This window comes from Mirounga angustirostris, unplaced genomic scaffold, assembly GCF_029215605.1.
Source record: "Mirounga angustirostris isolate CCGP_5_RB_7025 unplaced genomic scaffold, mMirAng1.0.hap1 SCAF_17, whole genome shotgun sequence".
Classification (NCBI taxonomy): domain Eukaryota; kingdom Metazoa; phylum Chordata; class Mammalia; order Carnivora; family Phocidae; genus Mirounga; species Mirounga angustirostris.
In genome coordinates this window covers 12,756,051-12,775,640 of record NW_026991725.1, presented here as the reverse complement: position 1 = coordinate 12,775,640, position 19,590 = coordinate 12,756,051, and the positions used below count along the sequence as shown (strand labels likewise).

The following is a 19,590-nucleotide window of genomic DNA, read 5'->3' as shown; positions in this document are numbered from 1 at the left end:
GTGTACATAATAAGATGTCAGGTAGTGGTAAATAGTATGACAACATAAAGTGTTCAGTTTTATATTTAGAAAAGTTTTATAACAATGTAGAATTTTACTGAAGCCTTTAGTAATTTTTGAATAAGGCAGGAGATGTGAGATGATTAAATGTTAAGCAATTTGAGGTCTTCAAAGTAGAAATGTTTTCTTAATTTGAAATATACCTTCTGAAATATTTTCATTGGCAATAAGGGGAATTAAAGTAATTATATATAGCCACAATCCCTTATCTATGATACAGAGATCAAAAATTATGAAAACTGAAGCATTTTTTTGGTAATTCAGTTGGCAGAAAGACCTGACCTGATGTGATCTCATTTGTGACAAAACTTGACCTGAATTGATACGAAGCTATTTATGGCCTTATCCCACTTATTGTGAATGTTGTTTTGCTGCAGAAATGTGAATATGTTTGACTGCACTGTGTGCTACCCTAGTCTCTGCTGGAGATATTATATAATATTACATGAAAAAATAATTCTGAGTTCTAAATAAGTCTGGCCCTGAGAATTTCAGATAAGGGATTGAGGATCATAATAGCTACCATTTATATAATGCTTACTATATGCCGAATGCTATTGTAAGTTCTTTATATATATTAACTCATTTATTCTTTATAGCCAACCTATGAGGTAGGGGGTATTATCATCTGTTTTTACAGATTAAGAAAATGAGACTTAAGGAGGTAAGTCACTTGCTCAAGGCTACACATTAATAAGTGGCAGAGCTAGTATTCAAGTCTGGGTAGCCTGGCACCAGAGTCTACAAACAAAAACAACAAATCAACAACCCCAAACCAAAAACCCTTTGACCCAAGAATGATAATTATAAAATAAAGCTAACCTTACTTTATAATCAAATTCATCAAACAATTAGATGAAGTAATTGTTTTCTTCTATTCCAGGCAGTGGCTGTCTTCCAGAGATACATGTCATATATTCATTTTTTTGTTACCTTTTCCTGCTAGATAAGAGTGATTATAGCTCTCCTTTAAATGTAGGAGCTGCTACATTTAAAGGTGGATCACCCCTCAAGAAATTACTGTTCTATGAAATGACACTCAAGCTTGTAGACTGAGCAACAGTGAGTTGTACAGGTGGAATAGATGGTAAGGCAGAATTTTTCTTTGCAAAACCAGGGCCATAAAGAGCCCATCTTCAAATTAAAAGGGAAAAAAAGCTTTAGGAAGTGACGTTTAGGCATTAATTATTAACCACCATTTTCAGAGGAATTAATTAATTGGTGAGAAAAAAAAGCCAGGTGAGAAACAGAGGGGAATACAGGATAGGATCTTGGGAGATGTAGGAATTTAAGAGGAAAGAAAGAAGAGATTCTGGTAGAAGTCATTTTTTTGCTTAGGCCCTGTTTAGGATGTCACTGAATCAGAATGCCCTTCTAGTACATGTTATAAAACTGGATCTGCTTTAGTGATATGTGACTACCCTGAAATTATGCAATATATTTGTTTGCATGTTAATTTTTGTATGGAGAAGGTATGTAGTTTTCTTCAGAGACTTAAAAGTTTTCATGACCCTAAACAAGGTGAGAACCACTGCCCTATAGATTGCTCACATTTGCTCTTAAAAGTACCTCCTTTTTTTAAATGTAAGAAACAGTTATTTTACCACTTTTGTTCATGTGAGAACAAAATTAGATTTGGTTTTCAAACGAAATTCTCAGAAACTTCTTAAATTTACTGTTTTATTTGCTTGTAGGATAGTGCAGCTGTCCAGATTCTCTTGGAGATTTGCTTACCTACTGAAGAAGAGAAAGCAAAGGGTGTCAATCCAGACAGCTTGCTAAGGAATGTTCAAAGTGTTATTACTACCAGTGCTTCAAATAAGGGAATGGAGGAAGGAGAAGACAATTTGCTCTGTAACCTTCGAGAAGTTCAGTGCCTTATCTGTTGTCTGTTGCACCAGATGTACATTGCTGATCCTAACATTGCTAAACTTGTTCACTTTCAGGTGTGTTTTCAAAGAACAATGCTTATATGGTTGACCTTGATTTTTGAGGGGGGGAGTGCTTTGATTACTATATTAATGGGGATCAGTTAGCTATCAGAGATCACACAAATGATCATGGTCCTTTGCAGTATGGCCCCAAATCCAGAGTTTTTAGATTTTATTTCACACTAATAGATTCAGATAATTTACTTTTATTCTGGTGCACCATAAAGGTGAAACGCCAGGAAACATGTAGGGCACTGTAGCCTTCTGAGCAACTTTTACATGAAGGAAGAAAATCTCGGGGCACCTGGGTGGCTCAATCGTTAAGCGTCTGCCTTCGGCTCAGGTCATGATTCCAGGGTCCTGGGATCGAGCCCCGCATTGGGCTCCCTGCTCCGCGGGAAGCCTGCTTCTCCTTCTCCCACTCCCCCTGCTTGTGTTCCCTCTTCGCTGTCTCTGTCTCTGTCAAATAAATAAATAAAATCTTAAAAAAAAAAAAAAAGAAGGGGAAGAAAATCTCCCTGTGTATTTTTGTCTGTATTTGACTCATAGTTTTTTTTCTCTTTCCCCCTTTCTTGTTGAGATAGGGTTATCCATGTGAGCTTTTACCTCTGACCGTCGCAGGTATTCCGTCTATGCACATCTGTCTGGATTTCATACCTGAGCTTATTGCACAGCCAGAACTTGAAAAACAGGTAATGAGCATTTTGGGGGTTTAGGAAAAATTTAATCTCCCTCCAGTCTTGCTAGTTATCAAATATTTAAAAAGATTTAATACTTAAGGATTCAGAAACATGTAACATTTTGATTTTGTATTGCAGATATTTGCTATCCAGTTGCTTTCTCATTTGTGTATCCAGTATGCATTACCAAAGTCACTCAGTGTGGCTCGCTTAGCTGTGAATGTCATGGGAACTTTGCTAACAGGTGTGTAGCCAACCAACATCAGTAACAAGAACTTCTAACATAAAGTAGTACATATTTTTACTGAATTTAGGAGTATGATGTTTCTGTGTCACTAATAGTTTAATTTACACCATTTTTTCAATTATTCTTTTGAAAATTTTTTTATTACAAATGTGATTTATAGTGTAAAGGAGATGAGTAGGTAGGCAAATTGTATCTTTCATTTTGTGACTAATTATATATAGATTTAAGTAAATATAATAAGCTTTCCAGGGGGGCTTGGATGGCTCAGTTGGTTGAGCATCTGACTCTTGACTTTGGCTCAGGTCAAGATGTCATGGTCGTGGGATTGAGCCCCACACTGGGCTCTGTGCTCAGTGCAGAGTGTGCTCCGGATTCTCTCCCCCTCTGCCCCTTCCCCTGCTCGCACACATGCATGCTCGCTCTCTAAATAAATAAATAAATAAATAAAATTTTAAGAGAAAAAAAAAAGCTTTCCATATTTTACAAATGAAAATCAGATCTGCTTTCTAAATGTCATTAGGTCAGTAGAAGGCAAATTAAATTTATTACAAAGGCTTAGTGTTCCAGAAAAATATAATCATGATGTGTAAATAAGAGATAAGTATATTAGTTGTTTCCTTAAGTTCTAAAACATACCCTAATGTTTTAATCGCTGTCTGGTTTGTAGAGTAAAATAGTATGAAAACAAACTACTCTAAAAGATATGAAGTATAATTCATTCTTTTAAAGTTATGACTTATTAATTTCATATTCTTTCTTTGTGCTCCCATATGCTTTGCTCCTTTTTCTTTTCATCGTATTCACATCTTATTATTTTTAGTGGTTAAGAGCTTTAACTGCCTGAGTTCAATCCCAACTCTACTACTAACTGGTTGTGTAGCCTTGAACAAGTTTCTTTCTTTCTTTCTTTCTTTCTTTCTTTCTTTCTTTCTTTCTTTCTTTCTTTCTTTCTTTCTTTCCTTTTCTTTCTTTCTTTTTTTTAAAGATTTTATTTATTCATTTGAGAGAGAGAGAGAGAGAGAATGAGCGGGGCGGGGGAGAGAGAAAGGGAGAAACAGACTCCCCGCTGAGCAGGGAGCCTGATGTGCGACTCGATCCCAGGACCCTGGGATCATGTCCTGAACCAAAGGCAGACGCTTAACTGACTGAGCCACCCAGGTGCCCCCTTGAACAAGTTTCTTAATCTATGGTTTATTTAAGAGTTTTTCTCCTGTATAAAAGAGGTGTCATAATAATACTTTCCTCATTTATAAAACTGTGAGAATTAATTAAATTAAATAATGCATGTAATACACTTATCACAGTGCTTCAGAATAAGAATTTATAGGTTGGATGATGGCTGACTATTAGATTGTAAACTCCCTGAAGGATATATCAGACAACTTAGTAATCTCAGCACAGAGCATGGTGCTTAGTATATTTAATAGGCCATGCATGTTGAATTTATAGCTGTAAAGTAAAAAATTGTTTAACTTCTTTCCAACAGTTTTAACACAGGCTAAGCGGTATGCTTTTTTCATGCCAACTCTGCCAAGTTTGGTCTCTTTCTGTCGAGCGTTTCCTCCACTGTATGAGGATATTATGTCTTTGCTGATCCAGATCGGGCAAGTCTGTGCCTCTGATGTTGCTACTCAGACAAGAGACATCGATCCAATTATCACACGTAAGTAGGAACTGATTTTCAAAGTTGCTTTAATATCTCAAACATAAAGGCCAAACTCCTTTCCAGATTCCTTGCCTTAATTTATTTTTTTTCCTTATGTTTTTAGGTCTTCAACAAATAAAAGAGAAACCCAGTGGATGGTCTGGTATCTGTAAAGATCCATCTTATAAAAATGGATCTGGGGACACTGGAAGTACGGATCCTGATGTACAGCTCTGTCATTGTATTGAAAGCACAATAATTGAAATAATAAACATGAGTGTTAGTGGAATTTAAAAAAAAAAAGTAAAATAAAAAAGTGAAGCTGTTTGCTGCATATACTCGATACAAATCTGCATCTTAAAACAACTCTAAACTGAATGGGAACAGTAACATCTTGGAATCATTAAATGATTCAGTTCAACATGAATAGAATTTAGAACTCTCTTTAAGAATTATGCTTGCCTGTATTTGATTGATAGTTCTTTGAATCTACTTTGCTGGTATGTTTATACTATAGCAGCGGAGCTTTTTTTTTTTCCTATTGGGAGCACATTTAAGAAACTCATTACTAGAAAGTGAATTTGGCCTTGTATTTAGTTTTTGCAATGAAGAAATAGTGCCATGCTTTTAATTTCTTGTAAAGATGAGTCTGTCGATAGCCCTAGTGTTTAATGTCAGCTAGTAACTGTGACAATGAAGCAATGATGAGAGGGAGAAAAAGGGAAGGGAGAATTCAGGAAAAATTAAGAGTTTAAATACCCAATAGAAATCACTAAAACTTGCAATGCAAGTAATAGTAATGCAAGATGGAATTCTGCTTCTCAAGAAATAGTATTGAGAAGGCAAGTAGCTTTTTGTAAATGATTTCCATGGAATTACAGATGAGAATTTTAAGACTTTACGTATTTGCTTCAATTTTTACTAATATGGAGACATGTTGAAAGACATACTTGAATAATTTGGAATTTTAAGATATTAATTTAGAAGTGTTTACAGAAACATCTTTGTGCAGAGAAGAACCTGAAAGGAGATCTCATTTAGTTGTTTTTTTTTTTTAAGATTTATTTTTATAATGTTTTACTGACTTACCTAATGGTCAGTGGAGGGAAATACATTGGTATCTAATTAAAGTTTAGAGCAGTGAAACACACCAGATTAAAGAGCCCTTGCTGTGCCATCAGGATTATAGTTCACGTCATAATTTTAGAAGATCTCTGAGTAAGAAAATATATACAGTGTTTGGACCTCAGGAAAAATTAAAAAGCATAACGTACCATGTTGCTGAAGGATTTCGCAGTCCTCTGTTAGTAACTTCCACTGATTAGGTAGATGCATTCAGGTAAACCATAGTCCTTATTTTTTCCCCTCAATTAAGTATCTAACATAGAAGTTACTTCTCCTTGCTTTCTGAGATATGCCTGAATGACACACTCTTCCCAACCCCTTCAGTCCCCTGCCTTGAAACAGACCACTTGTAAAAGAAATTAGGTAGGCTAATAAGGAAGTGTGGTTTTTAAGAAAAGGAATTTTTCAATCTTCTCACTAGCATATAGGCACATGTCATTTTCCTCCTTTGTAAAATGGGATTACTACTGGCCCTACCTCATAAGGGTACTGAATAAGAACTAATTTGTAGCTGTTTCAAATCATGAAGTACACAGTATCCTAGATGATAGAATATTTAGAACTTTTATTAGATGCTTAATGTTCAATTAAGTAATTTTGATGCAAAAAGTAAAAACATCCACTTAAAAAATACCGTAAGAATTTTCGTATTTTTAAACAAGGCAGTTTTATAAGTCTTTTAACATTAAATACAACTGCTCCTGTTTTGTTTTGTTTATTTTTTAAACTGAGGCTTTGGAATATTTTGAGTGAGTAGGTAACCTCTAGGAAATCAGAAAAGGTTGAAATATGTTTTCTAATTAAATGCAGTGCACATTCCTGGATCACTTTTCAAAGACTGGTCAAAACCTGCTGTGTTAAAATAACATATGCTGTTTTTCATGAGATTGTTGATGATGTAAATAAAATGTGTAAATATATTAGTAAATGTTAATATTCATGTATTTTAAGTTAAGATTACAAGATTTGTCACAATGTGATTTTTTTTTTATTCAAGTGAAAACAGATGTGTGCAGCTATTTTGAATATTGGTTTATAAACATTCATATTCTTTATTCAAATGAACTTGTAGTTTTTTGTGTTTCATTTCACTGCTACTAACTTGAAAGGGACATTTCAAAGGACTGGTATCCAGGACTGGCTCCAGATTCTGTGTCCCTTTCTGTTATGCCACATACACCAAATGGCAATACAAGGTTAGAGTCAGTTGAGAGCCTTAGGAATTTAGGAGAGGAAAATCAGAATAGCTACCCTGGAGCAGTTACTTAAAAGATTAGATACTAAAAAAATTTATAAATGCAGAGTAACAATTTGAAGGTATTTTTGAGGACTTATTTTTATAAATTATCCTTCACTGTCTAAAAAATAAGTTACATTTTTAGTACTTTCTCTTCATCTTTGCTTATGCACACATATTGTCACATAATGGAATTTATAGTATCAAGTTGGAGGAGTCTTTTTTCACATTTAATTTTATATGAAATTGTTTTTTGCAAGTTGCTTTATTTTTATAATTATGGTTTATAGTAATTTATTTTTATAATTTTATTGGCTTCATGATGATTGAATTGATATAACCATCTCCCGTTACTATACTGGGAAGTTTTTTTTTTTTTTCCCCCAATATTAGGCACTGTTATAAATTGAGGTATTACTACTTTTTCTTTCTTTTAGATTACTTATTTAGGATAAATTTCTGAGTCTGAGATGAGTAAAGGGCAGAATTTATTTTCATGACTATGTTTTGTCATTTGGGGACAATGTAGTAAAATGAAAGTGAGGCAAACAAATCAGCTCCCCTCCTGCTGCACCCTCTTGCCGCAAACCTCTCTCCCAAACCAATTTCTCGAATCTGAGAAAATGTCTCAGGACCCTAGTATTTTAGCCAAGTTTAGGTTATACGGAACTCTTTAAAAATGACAATTCAGAGAGATCACGATTAACCTAGTTTTTTTTTTTTTTTTTTTTTTTTAAGATTTTATTTATTTATTTGAGAGAGAGAATGAGAGAGAGAGAGAGCATGAGAGGGGGAGGGTCAGAGGGAGAAGCAGACTCCCTGCTGAGCAGGGAGCCCGATGTGGGACTCGATCCCGGGACTCCAGGATCATGACCTGAGCCGAAGGCAGTCGCTTAACCAACTGAGCCACCCAGGCGCCCCGATTAACCTAGTTTTGAGGAAATTTAAGTGTACTTCTTGGCAAAGAAGAATAAACCGGTCTCGGGAGGGACAGAGGTGGCTGAGCCTTTATAGAAGTAGAAGTCATGTGGTGCTGGAAGACCTCGCGAGCGTTTGTCTGGTTTAATTTGGTATCTGGGAAAGTCTTAAATATTATGAGGTCCTGTAGACGGTTGTCATCGAACTTTTTCTCCTGGTTTGGCTCAGTCTGGCAATTCCCGCCTCAATCTTTTCGATAGCCCGGCTACTTGTAAGTTCGAATTTAAATTGAGTGGTACTGATGAATGCTCGGAGAACTCTGTTGGTCTACAGACTTTACGAATAGAGACTTCGAATTTCCAAGAAACCTATGCACGGGTTAAATAACCGGTTGCAAAAAGTCAAACGGAGAGACCTCTTTCCCTTTAAATCCGTAAGATTTGGACGAGTTGTTCCCTCTTCTGCTATTCGCCTTCCGGTGCCGCCAAGTACCTTGTGTCCATTCTTATTACGAAGACTTCCATTGGGTGCCAGAGTGCTCGTCTCCTAGCCTTGCGCCAGGATTGGTTGCTTGATAGCTAGTCCTGGCAGGTGATTGGTGATTGGTTGTCTGAGCTCGTCCGGCGATTGGATGCCGGGAATCGAAGGGGTGGGAGGCGGGAATTCGTCCGGGAGAGCGTTGTTGAGAGGACTGATGAGAACTGGAGGGGGAAGGCTGAGCGCCCCCGACCCTGCGATCCGGCCCGGGTAGTAGCAGCCCGCTGAGGAAGAGAGAGAGGCCTGTGACCCTCTTTGCCAGAGCTGCACTGTATTTGCTGGCGGATATCTGTTTTCTTTTCTCCCGTGATTCGGAGCCCAGTCCGCGGTGCTTCAGTTTTCTTCAGGACAGGCAAGTCTGTCTCCCCGGGGGAGAGCGCGAAGCCTGCGGGAAGAGTGCTTTCTGCTTTCGCCCAAACTCCCCGCTGGCCCCTCGGTGTGGACTGGATCACTAGGGACTCTGGGATCTCCACGGGCTGAGGGAGGAAGGAAGTGTGAGGACGAAAACCTGGGGAGAAGGGAACCTGTTCTCCGCCCCCGGGAGCGGAGGCCTGTTAACATCGCCGGGGGCCTCGCGCTAACTCTTGGCAGCTGTGGGCGACGGCGGGAGGCAGATAATCCTGATGTGTTTTTGTTTTTGTTTGCTTTATTCCATTGTATGGGGGAAGCTACCCCATTTTGAGATGCCTGTTGCCACAGCTGGGGCTGGGGTTGGATTGACTTCCAGGTTATATCCGAGTAACTAGGTCAGCGTTGGGTTGTTGGTTCCGATTAAAGGGTTGGATTCCACCAAATCTCATTCTCAGAGCTTCACAGAATCACAAAATACTAGAACTGGAAAATACGTTAGAATAGTGTTTCTTTTGGAACACACAGGCTATGGTTAAGGTTATTACTGGCTTTCTAATCAGTTGCATTGCTATTTCAACCATCCCTCCATCCCCAGATTGAGTTTACTATTTTTTTTCACTTTTGCAAAGTGATACCAGTGTATATCATTTACCCCCTCTTTTTTCAGTTATATCTTTAGTGTATATTTCTGGGAATGAGAAATCTAAGGACTCTTTTCAGAAAAATGCAGTCATGCACAGAAACTTCCACATGCAATAACAAGAGATCACAGTTGCTGAATTATATCTATGTATCTTAGGTTCAGAAAAGGTGGTTTAGAAGGGTGGGGGGATTAAAGTAGATCACTTCTGTTTTAGATACTGGAGTTTTGCGCACATTTCTGTACAGAGGGAGAAGCAGGCTCCCAGCTGAGCAAGGAGCCAGATATGGGGCTCCATCCCTGAGCCCTGGGATCATGGCCTGAGCTGAAGGCAGAATCTTAACCAACTGAGCCACCCAGGTGCCCCTCTACTTTATTGTTTTTTAAAGATTTTATTTATTAGAGAGAACTAGCGTGGGGAGAGACAGAGGGACAAGCTGACTCCCTGTTGAACGGGGAGCCCATGTGGGGCTTGATCCCAGGACCCTGAGATCTTGACCTATGGAGGAGTGAGAAGTTTTGTTTTTTTTTTTTTAAGATTTCATTTATTTATTTGACAGAGAAAGACACAGCGAGAGAGGGAACATAAGCAGGGGGAGAGGGAGAAGCAGGCTTCCCGCCGAGCAGGGAGCCCGATGCGGGGCTCGATCCCAGGACCCTGGGATCATGACCTGAGCGGAAGGCAGACGCCTAACGACTGAGCCACCCAGGCGCCCCCCCCCCCCCGATTTTTAAATAAGAATTATTGGGCACCTACTTAGTGCCAAGGCATTTTCTCCCTCATAACAGTTTTTAAGTTAGGGGTTATTACAGATAAGGATCTTAGTTTAGAGAAGTGAAGAGACATAATCAAGGTAACGTATATGAGTTGTTTTCAGAACCTGGTCTAGAGTTTATACTAACTCCTAGTCCACAGCTTTGGCACAGCAGGAATACAAATCCACATTTGTCAGATTCCAAGACATGCTGTCAACCACTGTGATTTGTAAGACTAGGAAATTCTTTTACTTTCCCATTTGTTTTGCTTAAACACTTGTTCCAATTTTTATTTCCAGACATCTGTCCTAGTGTTGGATATCTGGTTTTCTTTGGTATTGTTTCAATATTGATTTTCATTTCTGTTGCAGTTAGGAATCTGAAGTAAATAGTAAAGCATTATGTCTTCAGTTTGGTCTGAATATACAATTGGTGGGGTGAAGATTACCTTTCCTTATAAAGCTTACCCATCACAGCTTGCTATGATGAATTCTGTAAGTATTTTTCAATAGTTATTTTAAGTCTTTATTAAGATACAGGTGCTTATAATTCATGAGACTACATTCATTTTTCCAGATAGTAAATGGATTGAAAATATTTGCCGGGTTCATTGAAGAACATCTAAACTTGGAAAAATAATACTGATCACTGCTAAACTGTATCTGTCCATTGTTAAAATGGAGACAAAGGAGAACATTCTGAAAAATGTTCTCATCTCAGTTGGAACTTCTATTTACTTTGCAGAATTAGTGCTTTCTACAAAATATTTGCTATACATTACATAGAACAGTATATTTCTCACCATAATTTTTTTGAGATAGTTGTCATAGAAAATTAATATACAAACTTAAGTAAACCAACTTTGTTAAATCTGATTATTTTACCATATTTACTTTATATCTTGTTTGTGAGCAAGAGTATTTATTTCACATATTTTAAATGTTGCATAATGATATGATACTATACCTACCTGCAGAAGTTGACTTTTTTTTGCTTAACATTTTTAAGAGGCCTGTTGATTGTTAATCCATTTTACTTGCTGTATAGTATTCCATTATATGAACGTACCAGAATTTTTTTGTCCATTTTCTTTCGATAGACTTTTAAGTTGTTTACATTCTTTAGCAATTATAAACAATGCTGCTATGAACTTTCTTATACAGGTTTCCTTGTGTTCATGTGTGAAAAGTTTGGAGTATATACATAGGACTGGACTTGTTAGAGTTGGGGATCTTCAACTTTCCTAGGAATTATTAATTTCTGTACTGAGTGGTTTTTTTTTTTTTTTTAAAGATTTTATTTATTTATTTGAGACAGAGAGAATGACAGAGACAGAGAGCACATGAGAGGGGGGAGGGTCAGAGGGAGAAGCAGGCTCCCTGCCGAGCGGGGAGCCCGATGCGGGACTCGATCCAGGGACTCCAGGATCATGACCTGAGCCGAAGGCAGTTGCTCAACCAACTGAGCCACCCAGGCACCCCTGTACTGAGTGGTTTTAACAGTTTACACTCCAATGAGCAGTATCCTCCATTAAGTTTTCATCAAAGATATTGATGTGCTGTATTCTAGTTTTACAGAAATGATTAAGGCATAAATTACTTTTTTTCATTTCTTTTTTGCTTGATATGCTTTTAAGGCCATAATAATTTTAGGGAGAGGTATAAAGGAATAAAGTTTAGGTTTTCTCCCTTCTGCTATTGCTGTGCTCCTGGAAGTGCAACCTTACTTCTCATTGTATTTATACTTCTGATGGAGAGAGACCCTAATGAAGTAAATTGTTTATTGATATTTTTATTGTTTTTGTGTCCATAGATTGTCAGAGGATTAAATAGTAAGCAACATTGTTTGTTGGAGAGCCCAACAGGAAGTGGGAAAAGCTTAGCCTTACTTTGTTCTGCTTTAGCATGGCAACAGTCTCTTAGTGGTAAGTAGTTGGTTGATACCTTCAGGTTCCTTAGTGGGACCAGAAAAAAATATTTTAATAAAGTACTTTTTATCCAAAATGACTCAACCATGTTCTAGCTAGCTAATTTAAGTACAGATTCTCTTTTAAGGTATTTCTTTATAAGTTGTATATCTTCCTTTTTTATTTTATATTGTTTTATTTTATTTATTTATTTGAGAGAGAGCAAGTGAGCAAGGGAGCAGGGAGAAGAGCAGAGGGAGAGGGAGAAGCACAGGCTACCCGCTTGAACCAGGGAGCCTGATGTGGGGCTTGATCTCAGGACCCTGAGGTCATGACCTGAGCAGAAGGCAGATGCTTAACCAACTGAGTCATCCAGTTGCCCCAAGTTACAGAGCAAAATATGTTGTTAATTCTAAAACAGTTTTGAACACAATATAGTCTATTTGATGATTCAGAGTCTAATAAGAATCTTGGATGCTTAGTTATTATGAAAATGATTATGATATTTTGTATGTAAAAGATGTAAGAGATGGGCCTGTCATGGTGCTATAACATACACAAATAATTGCTTTGACTAAATCCTTTAATATATTTCCTTATCTGTCCCTTCTTTATAACATCAGACCATAGAATATATAAAGAAAATATTCTAATTGATTTTTCTACTTGTTTGGATGCCAGATAAGCAAAAGTTTATTATAATATTGTTTTCATAAATACATATTATTTTCTATTACTTTTACTTTATTTGCTAACAAAGGCCTAGTAACATTTACTTTTATGAAAGACTAGCTGATATACCTAATAAATCTGAAATACAGTATTGGATATATTTTAGTTACATAATTAGATGGATATGACCTAAAGCATTAGGAGAATTTAAAGTTAACCATGAGTGTATGTAGGTATGTACATATGTATTTTTATGTGTGTGTGTGTGTATATGTATGTTTTTTAAAAGGAAATGTGCTCCTGATAAGACTATTAAAGAATAAATATTTTATAACTTTTGTTGTTCATTTTGAGTGTTAATGATGTTACTCTTTGGGGAAAAGTGAGATAATCTGTTAATAACTTAAAATTTTAATGGGAGACTGAAAAATAGAATTAGTAGTATTTATGTAGTACAGATGGGAAAATAATATCAATACTGTTCATAGAAAATAGATTAATTATTCACCTTTTTTTAGTATCTGTGAACTGTGTATTTATACATGTAGGCCATTGCTTCTTGGCCTTTTGGCTAAGATCAAGGGTAGTATACATGTAGGCACACAATGTAGACCTCTGTAAGGTTATGTATTCTATTTAAGTATTAAAAATTACCTGTTTTATTTGAATATTGACCTTAAAATATCTTTTTTTTTTTTTTAAAGATTTTATTTATTTATTTGACAGAGAGAGAGACAGCGAGAGCAGGAACACAAGCAGGGGGAGTGGGAGAGGGAGAAGCAGGCTTCCCGCGGAGCAGGGAGCCTGATGTGGGGCTCGATCCCAGGACCCTGGGATCATGACCTGAGCCGAAGGCAGACGCTTAACGACTGAGCCACCCAGGCGCCCTTTAAAATATCTTTTGATACGTGTATCAGAATTGATACATCATGAAACATGTTTCTCTTTGAAATAGATACATAAAGTGGGAATGATTTAACCCTTATATATTTACATTATTTAATGTATTGAGCTTTGTTTCTTCAGGGAAATAGTAGTAATTAAGAATATACTTTAGGTCTTTATTTTAATCTTCCCTGCTTGATATTTTAATAAATCTCAATATAAGTGAATACCCAAGTGGTTAACGTTATTATTCTTTGACTATTACCAGATTTTTACAAATTATGTAAATTGATGATAACTTCTCTATAAGTGTTTCTGGTATAAGTGTTTCTCTCTTGTAATTTGATGCTGGAGATAGGGTGACCGACTTGCTTATATCTGCCAGGTACTTTTCCAGTTTAGCACTGAAAATCTTGTATCTTAGGAAACCTCCCAATCTCATGCAAACTGGGTGGTCGCTCACCGTAGTTGCAGAGGAAGATTAATGTTTTTTAAAGAGAAATATTACAACTTGGGTTCTTTCATTTTTTTTAGGGAAGCCAGTGGATGAAAGCTTAAATAAAAAAGCTGAAGTACCATCATCATGTTGTTGTGTATGCCATTCAAAGAATTTTACAAACATTGACTTGAACCAAGGAACTTCACATCATTTCAACGGTCCAAGTACACCACCTTCTGAAAGAAATGACACTTCATCAGCTTGTCAAGGTAGTTTATATTTTGCCTGGCTCTGTTGGTATCTGTAGTAGCCTTAATTATTGCTGTTGTGAGACTTAAATTTGTTTAGCATAATTGACTATTTATCTCCACCTAATTTCTCTGGAATTATTTTTAGATAACACATAGGTTAGTCAGATATCCTTGGACTGTTTTATTGGCTTGACTTCTAATTTATTCAGACATTTTGCTAGCTTAAATCATTTTTTGAAGAAGGCAATGCACAATAAATGATATTTAGAAATTGATCTTATTTGTAGACAGTATTGTTAATTATGTGTTAGAATTTTTGGGGTTCCTGAATGGCTTAGTCAGTTGGGCATCCAACTCTTGGTTTCCACTCAGGTGGTGATCTCGGGGTTGTGGGATTGAGCCCCTGGTTGGGCTCTGCACTAGGTGGGGGGACTGCTAGCTGGGGAGACTGCTTGGAATTCGCTCTTTCCTCTCCCTCTGCTCCTCCCTCCGTTTGCATGCACCCATGCCTCCCTCTCTCTTTCTCAAATAAATAAATAAAATCTTAAAAAAAATTACATGTTAGAATTTTAAAAAACACACTGATTTGTTTGTTTGTGTTTTTTAAAGATTTTATTTATTTATTTGACAGAGAGAGACACAGTGAGAGAGGGGGAAGCAGGCTTCCCGCTGAGCAGGGAGCCCGATGTGGGGCTCGATCCTAGGGACCCTGGGATCATGACCTGAGTGGAAGGCAGATGCTTAATGACTGAGCTACCCAGGCGCCCCTAAAAAAACACTGATTTGTAAGACAAAATGCAATTAGCCTCATTTATTCATCCTTAGGAGTTTGCCTGAACTTCTGAGGACAGTGTATCTTATATGAGGCTTTTTTTTTTTTTTTAACATACATTAGTTTTTTTAATTGAAGTATAGTTGGCATACTATAATACATACATTAGTTTCAGGTATACAACATAGTGATTCAACAAGTCTAGGTGTTATTCTGTGCTCACCACAAGTATGTCTACCATCTGTCACCTTATGCTATTACAGTGCCATTGACTGTATTCCCTATGCTGTACCTTTTATCCCTGTGACTTATTTATTCTGTAACTGGAAGCATGTATCTTCCATTTCTTTCTGGCAACCATCACTTTGTTCTCTGTATTTATGGGTCTATTTCTGCTTTTTGTTTGTTTATTCATTTGTTTTTTAGATTCCCCACATAAGTGAAATCATATTGTATTTGTCTTTCTCTGACTTACTTCACTTAGCATAATACCCTCTAGGTCCATCCATGTTGTCACAAATGCCAATATTTCATCCTTTTTTATGGCTGAGTAGAGAATCAGGTATGTTTTAAATATGATCCTGAAACAGTTCTTACTAGATTTTTTAAAGAGAAGTATACTAAGAATATCACAAGATTATTAATTTTTAAAAATATTTCTTTGGCTTTGAGTATATGGAAAGGATTAATAACCATTATTTACCTAAGTCAAAAACTGAGGAGACATCCTATACACTTTGTTCTTCCTTATTTCTCCTCTATCTCTGTTGATACCTCCTTAGTTCTCTATCTCCATTGATACCTCCTTAGTCCAAAGTGCCATCTCTTGGTTAGAGCATGTAATAACTTCTTTTCCTGCTTTTACTCATGCCATCCTTTAATCACCTGGCAGGAAGCAAAGAGGTTGCTATGATTGACTTAAGTCTAAAGAGTATCCACGTCTTTTTTTTTTAGATTTTATTTATTTATTTGGTGGAGGGAGAGAGACAGAGGGAAGAGCGGAGGAAGAGGGAGAAAATCTCAAGCAGACTCCTGATGAGCACGGAGTCCTATGTGGGGCTCCATCTCATGACCTTGAGATCACGACCTGAGACGAAATCAAGAGTCAGGCACTTAACCAACTGAACCACCCTGGTGCCCCTAAATAGTATCCACTTCTAAAACGAAGGATGGAGTTATCTTCTTCTAAAACACATGACCATGTGTGGAGGAGGGTAGCTGCTTGAACTAAAGTATGATTCTGTTAGGAATGAGGAAGAGGTGGTTGAATACATGCTGAAGAGGTGACCAATAGTGTTGTCTATACTGTTTTGACCCTTAGCCCTTTTGGCTTTCTTTCCGTTCCTTAAGAGGATCATGCTTTCGCCTGCCTCAGAGCCTTTGTTTATGTTAGTGTTTCTTCTGAGGAAAGTCCCATCTTCCATTTGTTATCCTGCATTTCCTTTAGGTCTCAGCTTAAATGTCATTTCCTTGAAGGAGCCATACTGACCTTTCTGTCAGACTAGATTTGGTTTCCCTATTATATTCTGTCCTCTCACTGGGCCTCTCCTTCATAGCACTTGTCACAGTTTGCATTATCCATATGCCTGTGTACATCATTTATCAAGCTCTGCTTCCTGTAGCAGACTATATACTCCTTGAGGTCCGGGACCATGTCAGTTTGCTTATCATTGTATTTTTATTTTTATTTTTATTTTATTTTATTTATTTTTTTAAAGATTTTATTTATTCATTTGAGACACAGATAGAGAGAGAGAGAGCATGAGGAGGGAGAGAGGCAGAGGCAGAGGGAGAAGCAGGCTCCCTGCTGAGCTAGGAGCCCGATGTGGGGCTCGATCCCAGGACCCTGGGATCATGACCTGAGCCGAACGCAGACGCTTAACCATCTGGGCCACCCAGGCGCCCCTTATCATTGTATTTTTAGTACTTAGCAGAGTGCCTGGCATATGGTAGGTGCTAGATAAATATTTGTTGTATGAATGAATGGAATTGACTTTGAGATAATTAAAGGAGTTCTGATTTATGTTTATATGCAACCTGTTTTTTTTTAAGATTTTATTTATTTATTTGAAAGAGAGAGAGAGCACAAGCAGGGGGAGCAGCAGAGGAAGAGGGAGAAGCAGGCTCACCACCAAACAGGGACCCCAACTGGGGGCCTGATCCCAGGACCCTGGGATCATGACCTGAGCCAAAGGCAGACGCTTAACTGACTAAGCCACCCAGGTGCCCCTACAACCTGTATTTTTTTTTATTTTATTATTTTATTTTTTTAAAGATTTTATTTATTTGTTTGAGAGAGAGAATGAGATAGAGCATGAGAGGGGGGAGGGTCAGAGGGAGAAGCAGACTCCCCGCTGAGCAGGGAGCCCGATGCGGAACTCGATCCCAGGACTCCAGGATCATGACCTGAGCCGAAGGCAGTTGCTTAACCAACTGAGCCACTCAGGCGCCCCCTGTATTTTTTTTTAAAACAGCCTTATTGAAATATACTTGACGTAACTATATATATAAATGGTACACTTTGATAAGTTTTGACATAGGTGTACCTCCATTAAAGCATCAGGATAGTGAACATGTCCATCACTTTCAAAAGTTTTCTCTTGCCCCTTTGTTATCTCCCTCCTTCCCAAGCCTCCGTGACTCACTCTTTCCAAACAACCACTGATTTGCTTGTAGATTAGTTTGCATTTTTTTTAGAGTTTATTTACATGGAATTGTAGTTTGTACACATATTTGTCTAGCTTCTTTCACTTAACATAATTCTTTTGTTGTGTTTGTTGTGAAACATAATTCTTCTGAAATTTATCCATGTTGTTGCATGTATCGACAGTTTGCAGTTTGTTAATTTTTATTGTTGAGTAATATTCTATCGTATGGATATACTACAAATTGTTTATCCAGTCACCTACTGATGTATATTTGAATTGTTTCTAGTTTTAAGCTATTACATATAAAGCTACTGTGAATATCTCTGTATAAGTCTTTGTGATGGACATGTGCTTTCATTTTTTTAGAGTAAATACTAGAAATAACTGGATCACTTAGTTTAACTTTGTAAGAAACTTCCAAACTGTTTCCCAAAGTGGTTTTACCATTTTACATTCCCACCAACAGTGGTTGGGAGTTCCCATTTCTTTACATCCTTGTCAATGCTTTGTATGATCAGTCTTTTTTACCATTCTGCTAGGTATGTAGTGATATCTCATTGTGGTTTTAATATGCATTTCCCTAGTCACTTATGACAGTTGAGCATCTTTTCATGTGCTTATTAGCCATCTGTATCTTTGATGAAATGTCTGTTCAAATCTTCTGCTTGTTTTTTGTTTTTTTCTTATTGTTAAGTTTTGAGAGTTCTTTATATATTTTGAGTACAAATTTTTTTTTTTTTTTTTTTTTGACAGAGAGAGACATAGCGAGAGCAGGAACACAAGCAGGGGGAGTGGGAGAGGGAGAAGCAGGCTTCCCGCAGAGCAGGGAGCCCGATGTGGGATTCGATCCCAGGACCCTGGGACCATGACCCGAGCCGAAGGCAGACGATTAACGACTGAGCCACCCAGGCGCCCTACAAATTTTTTTTATCAAATATGATTTTAGCTTTTACTTTTAGCTTGAGATCTATTTCTAGTTAATTTTGTAGATCGTGTGAGGTATAGATCCAAGTTCATTTATTTTGCATATGGATATTTAATTGTTTGGCACCATTTATTGAAAAAGCTATTTTATTCACTGCTTTGCCTTTGTGCCTTTGTAAAAAATCAGTTGTCAATATATATGCAGCCTGCATTTTAATGTGACTGTGAGTTAAAGTTGTTTAGAACAGTCTCTTGAAGAATCAGATGGAATCAGGGTTATATTTTGGTACTCTGTATTTTTAAGTAAGTTCTTTAATACGATATAACCTAATCACAGAAAAGTTCAGGGATTGTAAGTGTATAAGCTTGATGAATTTTCACAAAGTAAACAGTCATGTAACTACCACCTAGATAAAAAACATGGGACATAACCTCTACCGTAGAGGCCCTCCCTAATTGCTATCCTCCCTTCTGTCACCATTGATGATTTTTACCTCCAAAGAAATGGAATTACATGTGTACTCTTGCACATTGTGTTGCCTGTCTGCTTTTGCTTAACATTGTATTTTTGAGATTCATTGGTGGTGTTGCATATAGTACTAGGTTTTGTATATTATTTCTACCATTTATTAATCTGCTCTACAGCTGTTAGGCATTTGAGTGGTTTTTATTTTTGGTTATTAATGCTATTATCAACATTTTTGGGGGGGATTTAGAGATTTTATTTTATTTATTTATTTTTAAAATTTTGTAAATTTATTATTATGTTATATTAATCACCATACATTACATCATTAGTTTTTGATGTAGTGTTCCATGATTCATTGTTTGCATATAATACTCAGTGCTCCATGCAGTACGTGCCCTCTTGAATACCCATCACCAGGCTAACCCATCTCCCCACCCCCCTCCCTTCTAGAACCCTCAGTTTGTTTCTCAGAGTCCATAGTCTCTCAGAGTCCATAG

The 19,590-nt window shown here is 37.1% G+C and overlaps 2 protein-coding genes across 10 annotated transcripts in view; both read left to right on the top strand.

The window, feature by feature from the left end:
- Nucleotides 1-6,749, top strand: part of INTS2 (integrator complex subunit 2) — a 56,793-nt gene extending 50,044 nt beyond the window's left edge. For all 8 annotated transcript variants that reach the window (XM_064583496.1, XM_064583494.1, XM_064583497.1 and 5 more), the window contains 5 exons: nt 1,755-2,006; nt 2,576-2,683; nt 2,810-2,915; nt 4,405-4,581; nt 4,688-6,749. In XM_064583496.1, the coding sequence (XP_064439566.1) occupies nt 1,755-2,006; nt 2,576-2,683; nt 2,810-2,915; nt 4,405-4,581; nt 4,688-4,857 (813 nt within the window). In that variant the 3' untranslated portion in view covers nt 4,858-6,749. The remainder of the gene's footprint in view (nt 1-1,754; nt 2,007-2,575; nt 2,684-2,809; nt 2,916-4,404; nt 4,582-4,687) is intronic.
- Nucleotides 6,750-8,030: 1,281 nt separating this feature from the next.
- BRIP1 (BRCA1 interacting helicase 1) overlaps nt 8,031-19,590 on the top strand; it is a 195,103-nt gene continuing 183,543 nt past the window's right edge. The window contains exons 1-4 of one of the 2 annotated variants that reach the window (XM_064583715.1): nt 8,031-8,732; nt 10,503-10,621; nt 11,940-12,051; nt 14,125-14,298. In XM_064583715.1, coding sequence (XP_064439785.1) covers nt 10,529-10,621; nt 11,940-12,051; nt 14,125-14,298 — 379 coding nt within the window. In that variant the 5' untranslated portion in view covers nt 8,031-8,732; nt 10,503-10,528. Of the gene's footprint in view, nt 8,733-10,498; nt 10,622-11,939; nt 12,052-14,124; nt 14,299-19,590 lie in introns of both variants that reach the window. The other variant, XM_064583714.1, reaches the window with a different exon arrangement.